The following is a 23677-nucleotide window of genomic DNA, read 5'->3' as shown; positions in this document are numbered from 1 at the left end:
TCACAAAATGATTAGGGTTAATTTCAACAAAATCTTTGCAATGTTGAAGGAAACCCAATTTATATGTGTGCTTGGTCCAAACAAGATTACTTCTTCTAGTTGTAATAGGGTAGAATATTCAAGATCTCCTAATCCATAGGACTTAGTGGCAATTGTGGAGAACGATGTGGTGATGGTATCTGCCTTAGCATTTCCCAGTGACAATGGAACGCTTGTGGTCTCTCACTTAGGTGACCAAGAAGTGGCAAGGTTGGTTATCCATTAGGAAGCAAGAAAAAAACCCAAACATGATATGAGTTGAAAGAAGGAAGGTGTGTTTGATTGTCAACTCAAAGGCTGAAAGAAGTTGTTGCTTAAGAAGGTGGAAATGAGGCTGCGACCTCTTTTAAGTGCGATGATATCGCAGTTTAGTGGGATTTCCCTACATTTATCCCTATTCTAGAGAAATATATATATATATATATATATATATATATATATATTTTAACAAACTATTTTAGAGAAAGATAAAATAGGGAAAGTTTTATTCTCTATATTTACAATAAACTCTAAAATTACATGGAATAATATATATTTTTTGGACTTTTTTTTTGATGATTTTGTTTTTGATGATCATCTTTCTTCTCTCTACAAATTCTCTTCATTTGCATCAAAAATTTTTGCTCACATTATCAAATTTAAAAAAATAATATTATATAGATAATATAATATTGTAAACATCAGAATTACATAAGAAAAATTATATAGATTTTAATTTGAGTCCCTATAATATAGATTTTTAGAGAAGTTGTCAGACATGACATTATTTTTCTACAGTTACACAAAAATGTATTATTCCGTCTAATTCAGCTGAATTTAAATGAGATTAATTTGATACTTTCACTAAAAAAAATGCATTAAATGGGGCAATTAGGACAATGATAAAATATCAGCTGCATTTTGTGCCAGCATTTTCTAATCAAAGCCCCGCTCTCTTTCAGCTTTTCAATCATATAAGCCTTAATTTCAAAGTCTAAATCATAGCTTGTTCACTTTTCTCTAACTAATACCCTTAAATGCCACTTAATTAAATCCATAGCACTGTAGCAATCATAAGAAGAAGTTTGAAGCAATCAATTTCTGAAATCTATATGAAATTTTGTATTTGTTTAGACTTAGGGAGGAGTGATAGAGGGCGGGCTGTTCACCAATAAATAGGGTTCATGTGATGGGGCTCCCATTAATTTAAAATGCCCGAAATCTCTCTTCCCAACCGCAACCACTTGATAAATAGAAAAGGATGTAGCATATAGAGCAGCACGCATTAAAATATTCCTTGCTTCCTAAACACTATGTCATTAAGTTTTAATGTTTAGTCAATAGAGATTATAAGAACAAAGAAGAAATAAAGGAAACTATGTAGCTCAATCACATAAACACTATGTCATAAAAAAAAATTAAATTAAAAAAAAAAACTCACATAAATTCCACTTGAAATTATACCTTGCTTTCAATAATAGGTGTTGGGAGCAGCAGCAGTTGTTGGGTCTACACAACTAAATTTATTTTGTGGGTCAACATTCACTATCATAATCATCTTCCTGCATGCCCATATCATCTTTACTTGAAAAGAATTAATTTATTTTAGAATACAAAAATATAATCCCCCCTCACGTATATATCCACCAAGATAACAATTCAGAACTCTCCCAAATTGCATGTCATAAAAAATTCTTACCACCTGACTTGTGTGAAATGTGCATATCTTGTATATTTGGATTTCATGGAGTAGAATCAGTAGATTGTAGATAGAAACAAATGTAGACCACTATGTTTTTTGATGCTTTCTAAAATATCTCAAAATCTCAAATGTATTATTGGTTCCAAATTAAGTCCTGAAGTCTGGTTTTTGAGTTTTTCACAGTTATGAACTGGTTGTAAAATTACCCTTCTAGGGTAAAGAATCAGCTTTTAGCATGAAACTGGTACAATATTTTCTTTTTACTTTTGACCAAGCTAGTACAATATTTTGTGAAAAGCTAATAAACTAGATATGATGCATGAAATAGTTAGTTACAACTCACAACCCCCTTCTTATATTATATCACACAACCCCCTTCTTATACTATATCACACAACCCGATGTAAAAGGAATTAAAAGCAGCCACGATCCTGTCACAAATAGTGATGATGGTGGTGCTACTGCTACTACCGGACCAGGTCCAACTTCTTTGTTAGCCACCTTTCTTTCCCTTCTTTTTTCTTTTGAATTCTTTTCTGTTATGTCACCGTGTATGAACTGTCATAGCTGATACACAGGGCTAGCTTGAAGGTCTCTGTCTCAATCTTCCACTCCTTTCCTTCCTTCCTTCCTCTAAATAAGATGCAAAATTTAAGGTGAGATAGACACAGAATCATATTTAATTCTTACACAGAGAACCTGTCTTTCCTCACCTTCTTTCTCATTATCTCCTTCTCAAGTTCCCATTTACAGCATTTAAGACAGATCCCATTTCTCAAAAACTCCCCAGATCTCTCTCTCTCTATCTCTCAAAATCAGAAGAACTGTTCTTTTACAATGAGAGACAAACTGTCTTGTTTTAGTGAAAATGCAGTAAATTTGTCTCATCCTTCATGTTCTAGCTATGCAAACACTGCTTGTGTTTCTCCAAGTCTATCTCCTTCAGTCCAAAATGCAGTCACTTGTCTCTACAAAATCACTCTCTCCACCACTAAAAAGCAGTTCTTGGTCACAGTCACCTGGTGCAAGAACCACTATGCGCAAGGCTTGAGCATTAAGTTTGGTGATGATCCCTTAACATCCTTCAAACTCAACACCAATTCTCGCTTGTTTCGCAAGAAGAAAGGCACAAAAGTCTTTGAATCCCCCGAAAGTTCGAAGATGGAAATCATTTGGGATCTCTCCAAAGCCAAGTATGATGCTACTGGTCCTGAACCCGTTGATGGGTTTTACATTTTGGTCATGGTTGATTCAGAAATAGGCCTCATTCTAGGTGACATGGCTGAAGAAGCTATGACCAAGAAGTTCAAGACTAGTACCCCAGTTTCTAAAGTTTCTTTAATCTCAAGGCAAGAGCATTATTCAGGAGGTAGTACCCTCTACTCCACCAAAGCTCAATTCAGTGATACTGGAATTTCACATAACATTGTGATCAGATGTAGTGGAGAAAATGAAGGCTTGAAGCATCCAGTATTGTCTGTTTCAATTGATACGAAGACGGTGATTCGAGTAAAGAGGCTGCAGTGGAATTTTAGAGGAAACCAGACGATTTTTGTTGATGGGTTGCTGGTTGATCTGATGTGGGATGTTCATGACTGGTTCTTCAACAACCCTTCATCAAGATATGCGGTTTTCATGTTCAGAACAAGAAGTGGAATGGATAGCAGACTTTGGTTAGAAGAAAAGATGGTGCAGAAAGAACAGGAAAAAGTCGAATTCTCCTTGTTGATCTATGCATGTAAGAGTTCATAATGAGACTTAATTGCCATATCACTCATTTTTGTTATCTTTTCATAATTTCTTTTTGATAATTATGCCTGATTATGGATTTTTTAAGTTTTCCATCTCAAAAGAGGAATAGATACCAATTCTTTTTTATCATTTATATGAAAACAAAACAAATTGATGTAGCAGAATTGTGATTGTAGATAGAGGAACTTGACAGGTTTTCATATCTCTGTTTCTGTCTTTATGAAACAATAATTGGAATAAGTCTTTGCAATTTAGTATCTGTTATAGCCAGTGAATTTAATTATTTGATAGACCCATACAGGGTGACTATAAAAGGTTAAAAAATTAGAGAAGATCCCAAGAGAAATCAATGAAGATTTGCTGAAAGGCAACTGGGACTCTGGGAGTATTCTGTATCAATGATAATTGCTTTCAGTGTTGAAAGAATCAGATAAAGTTGAGAATCTACTCATAATGATAAGTACAATTTTGGACAAGTATATCTATAATTAACAGGAAAAGAGATGATGGTTGATTACTGTTTATTGCTTTGTAAGTTTATATGATAATCTGGAAGATTAAGGCTATAGTCCGCTAGAACCAAAATTACAGAAACTCTCCTCTTTTTCCAGGTTCTATGAATACAAACAAGCACTGAATCCTTTGTCTAAAACCTCATGTGTTTCTTGTATATATTATCCCAATGTTGACAGCACCTTGGGCTTGCTTGACTTGTCAGGAAATTAAAATTGTACAGATCCTTTCTTCCAAGAAACCCCATTCATATTCATGTTTACTAAACCCAAATTGATCTCTATCAGACAATTTGGCTTCATATATTTGTGATTGTGAACAGTTGATGATCAGTTATGCAACAAAACAGATTAGGCACAAAATCATGTTTTGGTTTCTCTATGATTTTAACAACAAATCAATTTAGTTACTTATTATAGAGGTCTCAATATATCAAAATAGGATTCAAAACCAGCACTAGCTCAGCTTGGTTGATTTTGAATTTGGCTGCTTAACTTGTGCCAAAACCGAGTTTCAAATCTATGCACAAACAAAATAGTTGTGTGGTGTGCCTTGATCTCAGACCCACTGTTAGTACAAGTCTACGGTCCCCTTTGTCTTAAAACCCTTGTTTGGTCCACTAGTGGAATCCCAATCATTCAATACCCAATTCCAAGAGCACCCCCAAAGAGACCCTATTTGCTTGGGACACATGACTTACAAATTGCCAAAGGGTAGTATCCATACCAGACCATAGCACTATACATGAGAAAAACCCTAAAAAGCAATAGGGAGCCAGGCTATCTCATAGAAAAAGTGCTGGATTACATGTGTAGTGTTGGTGAAGATAGTAGTTGGGTGGATATATGGTGCTTTTTCATTAATTCTCAGGCAAAATCATGCCATTCTGATAAAGGTACACTGCTATTCAGGGAAAGCATCTCAAACACTAACTTGCATGCAGCTCAGGTAGAGTTAATGTTGGACAATTTAATTAGTAGGCATATGTCCAGGACCATCTATAGAAACTACTTTTTTTGTTAGGACTTAGGACAAGAAGTTTGAGTACTTTAATTATTGTCACATCATGAACATATGCAGACTTATTTACGTACCCCAGCACTGTAAGAAACGAGTTGTAAGAATTCACGGTAAAAGTTCCTCTATCCTAGTGTCTCCTCTCCTAGGCGAAAAGAAATGTTGGCGATTTCACACTATTGCAACTTCTGGAGGATGCAGAGTATTTCTCTATATTCTTCATTCAGAGTAGAAGAGTCTTGCTTAAATACCATTTGTTCTGACACATTTATAGTTAAGAATGTCAAAAGATATTCTAGTCTCGAGTCGTGTTCTTCAATCTTCATATTTCTCATCTGAACATATTCTATGTAGACCCTTGCTGTGACATTTTCTTTTTACTGACCTTCTACTTTTCGAAATTTGAATGTTTGGCTGATCTCGATCACTAAGGATATTGGTGCCAGGCAAATTGTTAATTGGGAACTTAGTCATAGTAAGTAGAGCATGGATAAGTCAAAAAGTACAACTTTCCATTGTCTCCTTTTGAAATGGGTTAGCCAAATTTTGACGTGAAGTTGATAGCGAACCAAATCCCAGAAGTTAGGCTATCTCTCCAATCATGTTAGCCAAAGTGACCATAACATAAATTACATTAAAGAATAAATATCATTAACTTATATGCATAATAGAACAATAGCCATGATTTTAAAGGAAAATTAAACCAGTATCATAGCCTCTGAGCAGTTTGGTGGTGGCTTGACAAGAGTAGTTGGGAAATCCATCAGCAAAATCTTTTCTATAACTTGCTGCAAATGACAATATTGTCAAGTGCCACAAGCAGAAAATTCTATTTAGGGTAGCTTAGAAGGCAAGATTAAAGGCAACTCTTGGCTATTCCATGTCCTTGTCAATGAAAATCAAAGAAAACCAACACACCAGAGAGGAACATATATATGCATACTAACATTGTTTAGATAGTGATATTAATTTGATGATGAACAAATAGAATGTTGTTGGAAAAAGTTCTCTTGACAAACAGTCTTGCATGTAATGTTTGCTAGACTGTCAGTCACACAATCTACACTTGCTACAGACTTTTACAACAAGCACTCACCCGGTATCATGTCCTCAAATCTTACAGAGTAATCTTTTCAGCTCTTATACTTCAATTCTTTGGCAAAAGTTTATGATTGAAATTTTCAAAGAAAAGAAAATAAAAAGGAGTTTATGATTGAAGTAAGAAAGTGTCAGACGGAAGAAAGGCTTTCCATTCTCTCCAGTCAAACTTCTCTGGTTCTCTGAGGATCTCCTCCTTGAACTAAACTCTCACCAGCTTGATACAAAACACATGAGCCACCAAAGCCCTTTTGTCTCCAGTCTCCACATTGCACTTAATTGTTTGTTTGTCAACTTCCACAGTAGTTTTTGTTTGTTTGGAGTGATTACAGGAGGGTGACTTGAGTAAAAAGTTGCGGTAGAATTTCAGCCAAATTAAACCAGACAATTTTTGTAGATGGCTCGAGTTACTGCTTGATCCGATGTGGGATGTTCATGGCCAGTTCTTTAATAATCATTCACCAAAGTGCATATATTTATGTTCAGAACAATAAATGGAATTAATGGATAGCAGACCATGCCAGGGTTAAGAAAAGTTGATGCAGAAAGAACAGGATAGAGTTGAATTCTCCTTGTTGTTCTATGCCTATAAGAGCCCATCATAAAACTTGATCATACACTCACACTTGGTCATTAATTTGTTTATTTTATTCATCAAATTCTCTTTGATAAATATCATTCTAGTATATATATATAGTTCCCTAAGAACAAAAACCATCAAAGTAACCGGTGGGAAACTACACACAGCAGAAACCCAAACTAAAAAACTCAACCCAAAAGATATACTAGTGTTATAGCTATGGATTTATTCATGTGATAGAGCCATAGAGAGGTGACAGAAAGATATCAATGAAGATTTAGCAAGGTGTTTAAGTAAAAATAGAATTGCAGACAGAATTGTGTTGTATTATTGATAATAGGAGTCCTTTATATAGGGAGTTACAGAGTACATGAAAGGTAATAGAATCCGAACATAACTAGGAAATCTAGAATCTTCTCCTATTACAACTCTACGACTAAAAACCCTAGTTTGAAGAGGCACACATGATGTCAACATCCTTCAACACTCCCCCTTGTGCCGCTCAAACTTGGTGATGACGCTTTGATCGTTGCCTCACTAAAAACCTTGCCAGGTAACAAAAACCCTGTGGGACAAAAGTAACCCTGGTCGAAGGGCAAAAAGAGCACAACACGTCCTTCACTCTTCGAGATCGAACATGTAGACATCATACCTCCCCCTAATGTCAATATCTCCCCCTGATTGCAACAATCATGGGAGTTCGGATAACTTTCTTAATCCAATGCTCTTCACATGTTTCTCGAAGGTGGATTTAGGTAACGACTTAGTAAATAAGTCCGCTACATTATCCTCAGATCGGATTTGATTCACTTCAATATTTAGAAGTGCTTGTTGTTGCTGATTGTAAAAGAACTTAGGCGATATATGCTTGGTGTTGTCGCCCTTGATGAAACCTAATTTCATTTGCTCAATACAAGCTGCATTATCTTCATAAATGTATGTAGGTTCATCTGTGGTAGACTTTAAACCACAAGTTCCTCGAATATGTATAATTATAGACCTTAGCCATATGCATTCTCGCATGGCTTCATGTAGAGCAATAATCTCTGCATGATTTGAGGAAGTAGCAACAAGGGTTTGCTTTGTAGACCTCCAAGATATCGCAGTGCTTCCCATGGTAAAGACATAACCCGTTTGGGAGCGACCTTTGTGAGGGTCAGAGAGATACCCTGCATCAGCAAAACTCATCAAGACATCGTTGTCATTTTGATGGAGGGGAGGAGGAGGACGTCGGCCACCATTGATGGCGTCACCGACGTCAACATCACGGAAGGTGGCATTTTGCCTTGTGGGGTCCGATCCCACACTCCCTTTATTTCTTTTCTCTTTGTAGGGATGAAACAAACCCATATCAATCGTACCTCTCAAGTATCGAAAGATTGTCTTTATACCAATCCAATGGCGGCGTGTTGGCGCAGAGCTATGTCGAGCTAACAAGTTTATTGCGAACGAGATGTCCTATCTTGTGCATTGAGCTAAGTACAATAATGCGCCTATTGCACTTAGATATGACACTTTAGCCTCTAATAAGTCTTCGTCCTCATCCCTTGGACGAAATGGATCTTTTCCGAGTTCAAGACTATGGCCGATCATGAGAGTACTCACAGGTTTCGCTTTATCTTCATTAAAGCACCTTAGTAATTTTGAGTATACGCTGACTGATGGATCTTAATCCCATCACTACAGTGCTCGAGTTCTAGTCCTAGACAAAACCGTTTTTTCCCAAGATCTTTCATCTCAAATTCGGATTTCAAGTATTTAGCAGTTTCCTTTAACTCATCTAGAGTTCCAATTAGGTTCATGTACGTCATCGACATAAACTGCTACAATTGCAAATCCGGAACTTGTCCTTTTTATAAACATGCATGGGCATATTTCATTATTGACATATCCCTTCCCAATCAAGTAGTCACTTAGACGGTTATACCACATTCATCCGGATTGTTTTAATCCATATAGTGAGCGTCTCAATCTTATTGAAAACGCGCTCTGTGGTTTAGAGCCACTTGATTTGGGTAAATGAAGTTCATCTGGAACCTTCATATATATCTCTGAATCTAGATCCCCATAGAGATATGCTGCAACCACATCCATAAGCTGTATGTCAAAATTTTTTTTTTGGAAACTACCAAACTGACAAGGTAGCGGAACGTTATAACGTCCATTACGAGAGAATATGTCTCCTCGTAGTAGATTCCAGGGCGTTGTGAGAAACCTTGCTCCACAAGGCGGGCTTTGTATCTAACAACCTCATTTTTCTCATTACGCTTTCTAACAAAGACCCATTTATGGCCAACAAGCTTTATACTTGGGGGTGTCAGCGTTATAGGCCCAAATACCTGTCTCTTGGTTAGTGAATCCAATTCAACGTGGATCACATCTTTCCATTTAGGCCAATCTGCTCTTCGTTGACATTCTTCAACTGAGCGAGGTTCGATATCATCGTGTTCTATAATTCCTTGAGCAATAGAATATGCAAACACATCATCAAGGATAATAGAATCTCGATTCAACATCTCATGTACACTAGTGTAATTCATGGAGATCTCCCTATTCTCTGGAATTGGTTCTAACATTAGAGCGTCCCCCAATGATGTCTCTTAGACATAACCATAATCCGAAATATCTTCATGAGACGGGTTATTTATGTCGATGATTAATGGATCTTTTTGTGCCAAACTCGCTTTCTTTCTCGGGCGAGAATTCATCGAACCTTTGGGTCTCCCACGTTTCCTTGCTGGGAGCCCGGCCTGAGCCACATTGCCATCACCATTAGTGGTGGTGGCGCCATGCCCAATACCCCTAGGGGCGGCGCCATGTCCAAGATTTTTAGGGACATCAATCCTTGCAGACACACTTGCAGTAGGTATATGTGATCTTTAGCGATATCAGAAAACGCATCAGGCACAGAGTCTACTACATTATGAAGATCAAGAATTCTCTGCACTTCAATTTCGGACTGTGCGATTCGGGGATCAAGATGAGACAAAGTGGGGACAGACCACGACAATTCCTATCGTTCATGTTGAACATTATTATTCTTATCTCCCCCTAACGACAAGAAGACTGTCTCATCAAAGTGACAATCCGAAAATCTAGCGGTAAATAGATCGTCTGTCAAGGGTTCTAAGTAGCGGATAATGGTTGGAGAGTCAGATCCAACATAAATGCCTAATTGTCTTTGAGGTCCCATTTTGGTGCGCTGTGGCGGCGCAATTGGCACATACACAGCACACCCAAATATGCGTAAGTGTGAGACATCAGACTCATATCCAATAACCATCTGCAACGTAGAAAAGGGTTGAGTGGCAGTAGGCCTCAGACGAATGAGCACAGCTGCATGCAATATTGCATAGCCCCAAGCAGAAACAGGGAGATTGGTGCGCATAACCAATGATCTAGCGACCATTTGAAGTCGTTTAATGGCAGCTTCTGTGAGACCATTTTGGGTGTGAACATGAGGAACAGGGTGTTCAACGTCAATCCCAATGGACATGCAATAGTCATCAAACGTTTTTGACGTAAACACTCCAGCATTGTCAAGATGAATTGACTTAATGGGATGGTCAGGGTGGTGAGCCCTTAATTTAATGATTTGTGCTAGGTGTTTAGCAAATGCAGCATTTCTTGTGGACAAGAGCATGACATGTGACCAGCGTGTCGATGCATCAACCAACGCCATAAAATATCTAAATGGTCCACAAGTTAGTTGAATAGGTCCACAGATATCATCTTGGATTCTTTGCAAGAATGGAATATTTTCCTTAGTGTCCTTTGCATAGGATGGTCTCGATCCTAATTTTGCTAAAGAGCAAGCTTTGCAAAATGAAAGATGGGTTTTAGAAGCAACCAGGGAAGAATCTGGTTGAGCTACGAAGTCACAATTGACTTTACAAGTAGAAAAAGGAACCAAGGAGGCATTGGTGGCGTCAATACCACTTTTGGGCCACAGGGGGTAGGCGGCACCAGTCCGACCTTGGACCGAATTTTGGTTCTGACTTCTTTTCGTTTTGAAAAATGGATGTTCGTGTGAAGTCTTTAATATACGGATCATCATATCACGACCTGGAAGTCCCAAACGGTCATGCCAAAGCCTATATGTGTCAGAATCCCATAAGTCATCTCTCATGACATGGTTAAATTCAATAATTCGAATAGTGGTTGCATACAACCCACTAGAGCGACACATAAGTTTCTCTAATACTCGCTTATGTCCGTAGTCATTAGAGATGATGCAAAGGAACTCTTGTCCATTCTCACAATGTGTTTCCACATGAAAACCATTGGCTCTTATATCTTTAAAACTCAATAGGGTTATTCCAGCCCTAGGAGCATATAGAGCTCTGGTGACATTAATACTTGTGCCATTTGGCAACATAAATTGAGCTGGTCCTCGACCATGAATCAATTATGATGGTCCAGCCATCGTAGTTACTGAAGATCGACTAGGCGTCATCCATAGAAATAGTTGCCTATGTCGCAATATAGTATGTGTGGTGCCACTATCAACAAGGCATTCCAACTCTCCAGGAAACATACTGAAAAATAATAAAGTTCGGAATTAAAACATGTCAATGACATTGAATAATAATACGATACTTTATTAATAAAAATAGCCAATGATTACATCAAAGGTCCCAAAAATCTAATCCAAAATAAAGAAAATTAAACTTAGACAAATTGTAGTCACTCAGTCTGTTTGGTAACTCCAATCAAATATGAACAGGAAAGTAGAGAGAGATGTTGGTGGAGCGAGGCTCTCTTAAGTACCACTAATCTCAATTACTTTCCTAGACATCATATTTCATTGGGTGCGCCACATAAAAAAGAGTTAATACAATCGTCATTTATTGACTAAGGCATATTGCCATTACAAAATTCGTGGAAAATAAAAGGACTATTCTAATCAAAGTCTGCGGCATCCTTGTGCACTTCATCTCTAGCTTTGAAGTCCTCTAAGGTGAGATTGACATCTTCACCATCTTCTTCTTCTGCAAGGTATACTTCTTGCTCCCTCAGGTCCCTGTATGCCCTGTTTCTTGCAGCTAGTTGCTCGCTTGCCTTGAATGACTTGAACCAATGCTCACTTGATCCACATCGATGACGCACATCATTGTGGTTGCCTCCCTTCAAGTGCATGTTGTAGGTGTTCCCTAGGAGGGTTGACGCCACCACCATGACCTATGGCGCCACCACCACGGCCCATGGCGCCACCACCACGGCCAGGGATACCATGACTACCTCTCCCACGTGTGGCATTGTCACCATGTGTGTCCGCACGAAACTTGCGGTTTCCTTCCTTATTAGGGCGGTTATATGGACCCATACGTCCCTCATGTCCCTTATTAGGGTTCCGTTTCTTGCACCCTCCTTTGGGTGCATTATAATTCGCCTCATGAACGCTCTTAGTTCCAATGGGCCTTGAATTATAATTCCTCACTAGTATGTTATCATGTTTCTCAGCTACAGATATAACATTGATAAGCCGATGAAACCTCGAGATCCATCCAGCATTGACCTTGGTACGATATTGCTTTGATACCACAATGGTTGAAACGGGGAAGGTGGAGAGAGTTTTCTCAATTAGCTCTTGCTCTGTGACAAGTTGTCCCTAAAATCTCAACATGGATTGTAGGCAAAGAGCTTCTGAATTATATTTAGCAACAGACTTGAAGTCAGCGAAGCGCAGATTATTCTATTGAACCTTCAAGTCAGGGAGGAGGGAATCTTGGACATTGCCAAAGCGCTCTTCTAGCGCTACCCATAACTCTCTTGCATCTTTGATCGACATGTACTCCAATCTGAGTGCTTTGTCCATATGACGTCGCATCAAAATGACTGCTTGAGCATGCTTTGTAGGTGTTCGTGTGAACACGAGATCCGGGTTAGGTTCCTGGATTATGCACTACTACAAAAATGGATATAAGGACACTAGAAAAGAGTCCTCTATCCAGCAGTCATTGTAAATCATATACAAGGACATTGGAAAAGAGTCCTCTTTTCCCTACTAGGACACTTAAACTGTGTCCTTAAAAGTCTAAATCAGGTGTCCTTGTATCCAATAGAGGACGCTTAAATTGTGTTATCATATCAAGAAAAATGTGTCCTCTTTACCTTACTAGGACACCTAAACCGTATCCTTAAAATACAAAGCAAGTGTCCTTGTATCTAATAGAGGACACATAAAATCTGTTCTCATAGCAAGAAATTGTGTCCTCTTTGCCTTACTAGGACACCTAAACTGTGTCCTTAAAGTCCAAAGTAAGTGTCCTTGTACCCAATAGAGAGCACATAAAATCTGTTCTCATAACAAGAAATTGTGTCCTCTTTACCTTACTAAGACACATAAACCGGGTCCTTAAATATTGAAAATCATCCAAAAATATATATTTCGCAAGCATTCTTAAAAGCGCTAAAAGGAATATATTAGTCACCAAAATACACTAATCCAATATGTATACAGACTAAGATCCATTCTAAAGAGAACCAACTACACAATGAAATTAGAAAGTGTCATTACTACAATACTAACTTTCTCATTAGCTATGTTCTATCAACCTTGAACAGATCCAGAGTTGCATGAACTCCAATGATTTGTCCTTGCCAAAATAAGAACCTAACCAAAAAAGTCCAATAAAGTCTTGTTCCAGCTTTTCCATCAACCCCATTTCCAACCTTGTTTTGATAAAAAAAAAAAGAAACATCAGGAGTTGATATATTATCTAACCAGCATTAATTGTAAACTTTGAAATCAAACAAGTCATTCTTCATGCATCCAGTGGATATCTAACATCCATTATGAGACAATAGTATATACTAAAGGCAACAATTAAGTATCGCATATAACATTATGTAATATTTTATGCAGGTAACATGGATACTGACCTCGTACAAGACTGCATATAATTCTGGTTTGCTTAACTGCAAACATAAATGGAAACAAAATTAATTCATGAAGCGGTGATATGATCAAATAGAATAAATTGGTAGAGAAGAGTTTGAAAGGATGGGTCCTGAGTTCATACTTTCAAACAAAAAATAAGTGTAGTATCATGGTGTAACTAGCAAGTTGAGTAGCATGCTGATGCAGTTAAGAGATTTTTAATCCAAGAAGGAAAATATGTTTGAAACAAATTAAATGATATAATCCAAGAAGGAAAATATGTTTGAAACAAATTAAATGATATATAGTTAAGAAACTTACGCTTGGATTGTAGAATAAAGTGTATAGAGGCAAACAAGGAAGGTGAGCTGCATTAGAACTAATATTGACAATTTCCCCTTTCTTCTTTCAATCACTTCCTAGATGCCATTGATGCCTACATATAGTAAAAAGTCACATTAACATTGCTTCGGCTTCATGAAGTCCATAAATCAAAGTAGAAAAACAACCAAAACAGTTCAACAAGTATATGAACATATCACATCATGAATAACATAGGAGATAACAACTCAAATGTAAACTAAACCAGGTTAGATTTCACATATTTCACTTGATCATCTCAGCAACATGAACAATGTCATTCTATCTTGATAATTCAAAGGGCAAACTCATCTTCTTTACCTCTCTTTAATGATTCTCAAACAGCAGCAAGAAAAGGATCAACAAGAGAGGCATCAAAGAAACCATACCGGCACACCTTGTACTTGCATCTGCACTGAATAATCTCGATCAGTAAAGACCCCTAAAATGCAAAGCAAAGAAATATCAATTATTCAGTACTTGCAAACTACACAAACAACAAACTCATCAGCAATCAAAAATTAAAAGCTAATATCAAGCCTACCAGAGTTTTTTCCATGTACTTGTGTTTTTATACGAAAGTGCCAAGGTGAAAAGCAAATTCATATAGCTAAAATTAGAACCCAAAAAGATATACCGACATTAATCTTGGCAGTTGTCTTGGGGTCAATTAAGGACTTCATAGTGCACCATAACATTCTAAAACCAAAATTAGTATTGACAATAAACATGTGATTCATGGTCTGCAATGGAAACAACCATATCTTCTGGCATCACATTTCTTTCATCCACAAAATGTCCCAAATTTAATAAAATAGAAGATGTTCAGATAGTAACTTGTGATAGTTGTCACCTTATGAAAGATGTTCAGATCTTCTGAAGACAAGAGACAAGTGACATGTACGTGATAAGATTAAGACATGGTTCTTGCTTGCAAAGTTGAAGGATTGATAGATAATGTAATGCAAAAACAAACATAGCTATACAATCTTAGAAAATACATCCACAGATAACCAAAGTTGAAGGATTGACCAGATAAATAACTTTGCATCCATTTAATGTGATCAAATCCATCTAACTGGTTAGGCAACCCCATGAGTGTTCGCTGGATTTCACAATCCGCATTGGTCCATTTGCTAAAATGCTGTCCACCAATAGCATCGATCTCGTCCATAAAAATGATACAGGGCTAGACATGAAGTCAAAGAAAGGTATGCTTTTTAACAGTAATATGCATAGAAAATACTAAACAAATTTCAAGCCCAAACCTGGTGATCACAAGCATAACCAAACATTTTCCCTTATCAATCTTGCACTTTCACAAATGAACTTATCAATAATGGCGCTTGATACAACCTAGGTTTATAGGTAATTGTATACATGAGCAAACAAAAATAATAAGCAGACTGTTGCATAAAAAGTAAAACCTCAAAATAAAAGCCACAGACACAAATAACTAACCTTTAGAAAGTTAGCATCTCTCTTGCTTGCAATTGCTCTGGGCAGCAATGGCTTCCCTGTACATTAACTAGATGACTTCAAGTACCACAGACTAGTTAATTAACATATCAAGGGATAGTGCTCCAGTCAAAGAGTTGCCTCGCAATCCACTGTAAAGTCAAATTCCAACCAAGAGAATCAGAAATATAGAGGACTTTTAACAAATACAGTAAAGTAGCTACAAAACAAAGGATTGTAAATAACCTACTGAATCAAGAACACAAATCAAAGCAAGAGCAAATGAAATACATAGAAATTCATAAAATAATTGTTTCAGGTACTCACAGGTAGTGCAAAACTTCATTCCAAGATATTAGCCTTGGTATCTCACTAGTGAGCTAGTTCCGAGAAAGATCACTGCAAACATAACAACATCAAAGCAGAAAAAATAAAACTCATCAATCCCAAATAGAAAGGAATACCAACAGCCAAAAGTCAGTTCTCGGAGAGAGTTTTTAACATAAATATGAAATTCATGTGATTAAAAGCAGGGGACTTACAGAGTTCTAAGGTTTGGAATTTGGGTAAGAGTTGTAGCGATAGGACTAGTCAACTAATTGTTCTTCAAATTCCTGCATTATCAAACCAAATTACACTTGTAAATATTCAAAGAATTTATGAGGCATGCATACTATAAAAAGAAAATTTATGATTAAACAGTACTTACAAAACCTCAAGGTTCTTAAGCTTTGAAACCGAGAAGGGTATGTCTCCAGAAGGATTATTGTAAGATAAATTCTTGCATTTCAACACAGAATTAGCAAAACCAAAATGGAAAACAAGTAAAAGGATGAACAAAGAAAGTCAACATGAAGGAGATGTCTTACAGATACATAAGAGAAGCACAGTTGCCAATCTCATCCGGGATTTGACTAGTTAGCTACTTAGATCATTCCCCTGCAAGTCTCTACGATTCGAAAATAAACAAAGAGTCATCACACCAATTCAGGACTATTACACTATGAACACAAAAATTAAAAAAAAATAAAAAAGAAAAAAAAAAGAGAGTTTAAAATAGACATAAAACATACATGGATTCCAAGTTTCCCAGATCTCCAAGGGCTGGTGAAATCTCTTCGCCAAGATTCAAACTGGACAAATTCCTAAAACAAACAAACCCATAAACACATAATTCAGTATAAAGTGAATTACTGTAGGAGATCATTAACAGTATTAACCTAGAAAAAAAAAACAGTTTTAGAGAGAGAGGGAAAGAGGAGAGAGAAACTCACAAGGAGGCCATGGAGAGGCTGACATTGTCACAGAAAATTCACAAGTATAAACCATAAAACTTTTGGAAAACACATTGCAGCTCTTCATTTCCTCTTGTTTCCAGAAAGTTGGGCCTAAAATACTAACTTGGTACATTCAAAAACGGAAACCCAAAAGTCCAAAAACAAATTACACCTCTCCATTTTTGGTTTGTTTCTAAAAATCCTAAACGTTTTGGTCTAAAAACACAAGTTGGGCACATTCAAAAATGGAAGCCCAAAACCAAAAACAAAAACAAAAGAAGCATAGTATCACCCACCTTCACTGTTCAGTGATGAAGCAAGAGGAAAAAGCAAAAACAGAGACAACCCAAACCACAGAACAACATCCTTGTTCTTCCTCCATTTCAAAGCCCCCCTCTCCTCCATCAACGGAGCCAAACAAATCATAGATCTGAAACCCATCAAAAGAAACCAACTTTAAGCTCAAAGACCCGAGTTGGAATCATGGGTCCAATCCAAATCTCACAAAAATTACAATCTTGATGAATTTCAACACTCACCTTGATCATATCGATGGGTTGGATGATGCAGGTAGTGAGCATACCGGAGGCTCTGGTAGAGTTCCCCAAGGCGTGTGCGACGCATAACTCTCTATTCGCATGGTCGCTGGGCGGGTGGTGCTGTGAGCCATGCGCAACATTGGTGCAATGAAGGCGCTGGAGCTCCTCAATGGCATCGTGAAGGGGGTTGGAGGCGTTTAGGAATAGAGGCTGGGTTGGGGATTTGGGGAGAGACGACGACAACGAACAAATTGAGCTCCAATTTGTTCGACGAGGAGGTGATGAGTAGAGAGAGAGAGAGAGAGGTCAACTGAAAAATAGAGGCGGGTCGAGCAAAATTGTAGTGTGCGAATATGTGTGTGGGGGGGGGGGGAAACAAAAGTGGGAAGTTTAACTTTGGAAGAAAAAATTTGGCGCCCCGGACAAATTTTTGCTCCTGTTTTTTGTAAGTTGTCCTCATAGGGTTATTAGGACACTTCGGAAAAAAGTGTCCTTATATGGTGTCCTTGTAGCCTCCTATAATTGTAGTAGTGATGGGTAATATTCCCTTTGAAGTGAGGTGGTTCTTAACATCGGTTACCCAGCTATGGTAATCCGAGCCTGTTGAGTCAAGCATGGGAAAGTCGAGTCTAGATTCATTCGACATCCTGAAAATAAGAAGATAATATATATTAGTTTCGGAGCTAAACTTCCACGAAAACTAAATAATAAGATTTCCGAGCTATGCTACTAAGAAATCAATTTCCAAGAATATTTGGATTAGACCAAACAATGATGTTTTAATGTGGTCACAACTTGATGCTTGCGGACGCTCTTAGTCCGAATATTATGAACACTCTTAGTTCATTGATTACGAACGCTCTTAGTTCGTTTATTACGAACACTCTTAGTTCATTAATTATGAACGCTCTTAGTTCGTTAAGCGTGAATCCTCGCAATTACGCTTATTAAATACTCGAAACCATGTTCATATTATACAAATCTGCAGCAAATAAATGAATTTAAAGACAAGAAGGCATGAACTTTAATCGTAAAAACTTACTTGTTGATTCGGGGTTTGGGTCACCCGCGTGTTGATGCAGGCGTGATGGAGTGAAGCTAACCAAGGAGATGATGAAGCGAGGCTTGCAGCGGGTCGGATGCGCAGGGCAGCAGGGGCTGCAGTGTTGCGGGGTTGCTGGTGCGTTACGGGACTGCAGATGCAAGGTAGCAGTGAGGCTAGCTACTGCGGGGGTGTTGCGCAAGGGTTGCGGGCGCATTGGAGCGTTGGGTGTGCTGCAGAAGAGCAGGGGCGCGTCGCTGGCAGGCTGGCAGGAGCGTAGGGGTGCAGGTTGCAGGGTAGCAGGCAGGGACTTGCGACAGGGTCTACAGGGCTTGCGGCAGGTGCTACAAGGCGTGCGATAGGAAGCTGCAGGGTTGTAAGGGCTAGGGCTTGCGACAGATTTTGGTGATGAGGGTTTTAGGGTTTTTTTTCCTTCTTTTCTTTTAGGCTAGGGCTAGAGCTCGTGCTGATAATGTGTTTAAGTAAAAATGGAATTGCAGAGAGAATTGTGTTGTATTATTGATAATAGGAGCCCTTTATATAGGGAGTTACAGAGTACATGCATGAAAGGTAATAGAATCCAAACATAACTAGGAAATCTAGAACCTTCTCCTATTACAACTCTACGACTAAAAACCCTAGTTTGAAGAGGCACACATGATGTCGACATCCTTCAACACAAGGATATATAGTGTAATTAATATGGAAAAGAGATGATCAATTACTAGGTATCTAACGTGGCCTTCAGTTCCTAGATTTGCATTGAACATACTAGATTTTGGTAGAATGGGGCACCCTTTTGGCTTATACCATAGATTATCAACTAGATACCAAATGTAAAATAGAAAAGTTTGATTTCATCGTTAACACTACTAGAATTATGCCATCAGACATCACCACTATTAAATCGGTAGGAATTGCACGCGATGTAAAAAATACATCCTAACATCGGTTTATGAAATATCGATTTCTATTGTGATTATAAACATCAGTCGTTAAATTAACCGATGTGTAAAGTCTCGTTCAAAAATTTTGAAAAAACGCGGAGGGACTAACTTAAAAAGTTTGAGAGGTGCGGGGACCAAATTTTCATTCCCCCCAACACTTGGTATTTTTCAAACAAACCCTACTCTCTCTCTCTGTCTCCGAATCTCACATTCTCTCTCTAAAATCCTCTCCATCTCTCTCTAAAACTGACGGAGATGAAGTCTATGTAGCTGCGCCACAATTTCTTACGGGAGACGATGGAGCCGCCCCAGTCAACAAACCCCAGTCCGGCAAGCCTCCGTGAAGGCATAAAGCCTCCAAGGAGAACGAGTCTCCGCCTTTAGATCTCCTCTATACGGCCTTGGATTCGAAGCTTCTGCATTCAGGTCTCCTCTATACGGCCTTAAATAAGCTTCGTGCTGGAATCAAGGTTCGTTTCTACTCCTTCAATTATTTAGGTTTGATTTGTCTTCCCATGTGGTGATCTAGTTCCTTATGTTTGGATGTCAGCATTTTCTAAGCTAATGGGTGTTGCTACAAGTTTGTGCTATCAAAGCCCCTGGTTTCGGGGAAAATAGGAAATCCAATCTGCAGGATTTTGCAGTTCTCACAGGTGGCACTGTAAGTTTCTTTTCCTTGCTTGGATTTCTATTTCATAATTGTGTATTACTTTCCTGACCCCATCAATCATATTTTTCTAGAACCATAGTTGACTACTTTTACTTTGTTTCTTAGGTTATTACTGAAGAGCTGGGTTTGAACCTCGAGAAAGTGGATCTGGATATGCTTGGAACTTGCAAAAAGGTGAGCATAGGTATACAAATTTTTCTATGCTTTGGCAGTCTTAACCATGGCATGCAATTCTATGATGTGGAGAATTAAACCTTGGGTGTAAATATCTACATGTAGAACTGTTACTGATCAAAGGAATTCCCCTTCAATCGTGATATTTTGCTAGTTATGGGTTGCCTTCATTCTCCTATTGATTGGATAAGTGTTTTAGGTCACAATTTCAAAAGATGACACTGTAATTCTTGACGGTGCTGGTGACAAGAAGGAAATTGAGGAAAGATGTGAACAGATTTGTCTCGTTGTGAATTATAAAAGCTAAGATATAGTTTTCCTTTTTGTTGATACTTGCAGTCACCTGTCCTTTTGTATTCTTCAAACAGATTCGGTCAGTAATTGAAGCAAGCACTTCTGATTATGACAAAGGAGAAGTTGCAGGAGAGACTGGCAAAACTTTCTGGTGGTGTTGCTATGTTCAAGGTCCGCTTATCTCTAATATGTTCTCACTTACATTCTATGTCTAGTAAGTCCCCACCTCATTTTAACCTTGAACTCAAAAATGTGATAAAAAAATTGTACAGCAAGTTTATTTTCTTCACCTTTTGTTTATTACACATTCTTGGTTAAGTGGAATTGTGGATAACAATTGGGGTTGAATTTGCCTCTTCTACAGATTGGAGGAGCTAGTGAAGCTAAAGTTAGTGAGAAGAAGGATAAGGTTACTGATGCCTTGACTGCCACAAAGGCAGCCGTTGAAGAGGGTATAGTACCAGGTAATTTATTCCTGTGATTTGTGCTCATTTGTTTATCAACTCATCATTATACACTTCAGATAAGGTTTGAAGTATTGCTTTATTGGACAAGGCACTTTCTATTTTTCTATCTATTTGTCCTGATATATCTGACTGAACAATCTTACTACTTTCTTCCCTTTGCAGGTGGTGGTGTTGCACTCCTTTATGCAGCTAAAGAGTTTGACAAACTTCCAACTACTAACTTTGATCAGAAGATTGGAGTTCAGATTATTCAGAATGCTTTGAAGGTTTGTATATTTTGCTCGTCTCATGATGGGTTTGTGAACTTGGCTAGGCTGGCAGCAATATGGGTCTTCTTCTTCGAGGTCTAAAACGAGAAGATATACAGCGAGGACAGGTGTGTGGTTTTATTTGCGCTAGGAAATTTACCTGTTCTCAATATGTACTTTAGATATGTTACATTATAGTGAGTTATTATTGTTTTGATTCTTCCTTCAATATTGATTTCAGCTTAGCTTTGTTTTCTTTAAAATTGGACATTCCAAGACTTTCTCCAAATAAGTTTCATCCAAAACAAAATAAGTTTGCACCCCTAGCTCATTCCCAAAGAAAAGTCAGTTAGTTGGAATTTTGCAAAAAAAAAAAATTGCCCTACAGCATAGCCCTCTTTGGTATTTCTTTTTTCCCAACTTATTAGCCTCCAAATATTCTGAAATTTTGATATGTTTCGTTTCTGTTAGTTAACAAAGGATCTGGAAACTTTCGCCTCATTTCAATGTGTAGTGAATTTTCGGTGATTTTTCCAATGTGGTCTGCATTTGGAAAAGTTTCAGCACTCTAAATGTCTCCTCTGATTTTCTGTTGAGATTCGAACTTCCACTTGAATTATTTAACTTCTGATTTTTGTGCATATTAAATTGAACTATACATCCCAATGCTCATCTCAATACTGATTTCTTGTCATTTGGACTTGCAATGAATTTCTGGCAAATTTTCTAAGTTGACTTTGCTGCTGCAATATTTTTCTAAAACCTAACAGTTCAGTCTATCTGCATAACCCCATTGATGCAGTCATTGATTCTCTTATCCTTTGAATTAACTTCCTCAACTCTCAATTCAACTTGTCTCTTTTTAGACTCAAGCTCATTGGCCTGCTGCTGCAATTACGCTTTGAAATTTTTGTGCTGGGAAAAGCAAAACATAAAAGCCTCTATAGGATCAAACTTTTGGAGAATTGAACAACTAAAGCCTTTGATCGTATTTGTTTCTGTTTATCCTGCGTGTTAAATCTGGTGTGCATGTTGAGTTTTGTTATATTATTTGGTTCTTTCTATGTGTTACTCTTGTTTTCCTTTTAGGAATATGATAGACTAAATTGAGGTCAAATCCATGTCAAAGAATCATTATGTATGAGTGTGGTTGTTATAGTTACCCTCAGATAACTTGAATGTGACAATTACACGTGCAGGACAAGGACATACATAGTTTTGCACCACCAAAAAAAGAAAAAAGAATAAAAAGGGAGATGCTTGTTTCTACAAAATAATAATAGATAAACGAACTAAGGAGTTGACTTCGAACTCTGCAGCAAGTAGCTTGCTATAGATCATTTCAGTTTTATAAAATATTCAAAGTAAGTTTTGATCATTATGTTTTCTGCTTGTGGCGATATGGTATGGTATGGTAATTAGTTTTATAGAATTACTAAGGCAAACTTACTATGATTTAGTAGATAAGGACCTATATGAAGTGTGAGTTGTTCAAGATATTGATTTAGTAGGATCAGTTTCATTTTGCCACTGTAGGATGTGCCAATTAAAGTCAGTTTGATTAAATAATGATGTGATTTAATTTATGACTTACATTGTTATATATTGTAGTGGGCGGTAAAGGCTCGGAAAGGATATACCTGATAACAACTTGACGAGGTGCGCATTGAAGTGTCTGACTACTTACAGACTTTGCTGTAGATTTTGACTAGTTTTGATTTTGAGTAAGGCTAGCTTTCATTTAACCTTTTTGTAGTAGATGAAGTATTAGTAATTGGTAGGCTAGCCTTGTAGTAGGTTAATTGGGGTTTTATTTTGCCTATTTTGTAAACTGTCAAGGATGATGATTTTGGACAGAATATCCCAATACTCAAATAACTCTTGTCAACTGTGGATACTACATTTTATAGTAGCAGCTACATATTTTGTAGACATCAATCCTCTCATTCCAACCTGATGTCTATATATAAAGTTTAAATAAGTTGTAACAATAAAAACTGATGTCTACTAAGAGAAATACATCAGTTCTACAAACGAAATCGATGTCCCATTAACCATTGGAAATCGAATTACTATGTTGAAATCGATGTGCTACAAACTAGTGCACATCGTATTTTAGATAGAGATCGATGTCTAGCATAAGTATTGCTATCAATGAAGACAAGAAAACCGATGTTAAGAAAATCTACAGACATCGTTTCTTTTAATGATTCGATATATTACAAGGTATTAGATATCGTTACTTTACCATAACCGATATATTATAAGATGATTGACATCGTTTTTTTCCTAGAATCTGATGTTAATGTATGTAATTATATCGGTTCATACAAAATTAAATTGTGTATACTTAATCTGAAATCGTGGGATATGAGATAAATTACGCTTCAAAATCATGAACAACAAGAAACGTTCAAGGGAACTGATGTGTGAAACAGTATCAGTCATCGTTTTTAAATGAATAATGATGTTAAAATGTATAGTTGTGTTGTAAGATCTATATTTCTTTAAGCATTACAGGCAATAAGATGAAGGTTTAACAATATATAAACATACAAGTTTGTTATCATTTAAATGTATTTACATCGATTTATAATGTGGAACCGATGTGTATAATGATACTAGGACATTGGCTAAA

General features: G+C 37.4%; 2 protein-coding genes across 3 annotated transcripts; both read left to right on the top strand.

Annotated features, from left to right (window-relative positions):
• Positions 1–2121: 2121 nt before the first annotated feature.
• LOC112166382 lies at positions 2122–3716 on the top strand. The gene has a single exon (XM_024303225.2). The coding sequence runs from the start codon at positions 2558–2560 to the stop codon at positions 3470–3472; it is 915 nt and encodes a 304-aa protein (XP_024158993.1). The 5' UTR covers positions 2122–2557; the 3' UTR covers positions 3473–3716.
• A 16243-nt stretch (positions 3717–19959) lies between these two features.
• LOC112202207 (chaperonin CPN60-1, mitochondrial-like) lies at positions 19960–22947 on the top strand. 2 transcript variants are annotated; one of them, XM_040519558.1, is made up of 5 exons: positions 19960–20030; positions 20230–20495; positions 20689–20788; positions 20954–21167; positions 22651–22947. In XM_040519558.1, exons 2-4 carry the CDS (start codon positions 20433–20435, stop codon positions 21139–21141), a joined length of 351 nt encoding a protein of 116 aa, XP_040375492.1. In that variant the 5' UTR covers positions 19960–20030; positions 20230–20432; the 3' UTR covers positions 21142–21167; positions 22651–22947. The 2 variants fall into 2 exon arrangements, 1 of the variants encoding a protein (XP_040375492.1); XR_005810805.1 differs by lacking the exon at positions 22651–22947 and having other exon boundaries at positions 20230–20538; positions 20954–20994.
• Positions 22948–23677: the final 730 nt, after the last annotated feature.

Source organism: Rosa chinensis, chromosome 5 (assembly GCF_002994745.2).
Source record: "Rosa chinensis cultivar Old Blush chromosome 5, RchiOBHm-V2, whole genome shotgun sequence".
Lineage (NCBI taxonomy): Eukaryota > Viridiplantae > Streptophyta > Magnoliopsida > Rosales > Rosaceae > Rosa > Rosa chinensis.
The sequence above is the reverse complement of the archived record's forward strand: the minus strand, read 5'-3'. Positions and strand labels throughout refer to the sequence as shown.

Bases quoted from the DNA above. Each gene is read 5' to 3' on its own strand.
- LOC112202207 (XM_040519558.1), top strand. From the start codon at position 20,433: ATGACAAAGGAGAAGTTGCAGGAGAGACTGGCAAAACTTTCTGGTGGT. The intron at 20,496-20,688 runs GTCCGCTTATCT...CCTCTTCTACAG, and splicing joins GTGGTGTTGCTATGTTCAAG to ATTGGAGGAGCTAGTGAAGC. The intron at 20,789-20,953 runs GTAATTTATTCC...TTCCCTTTGCAG, and splicing joins TGAAGAGGGTATAGTACCAG to GTGGTGGTGTTGCACTCCTT.
- LOC112166382 (XM_024303225.2), top strand. From the start codon at position 2,558: ATGAGAGACAAACTGTCTTGTTTTAGTGAAAATGCAGTAAATTTGTCT.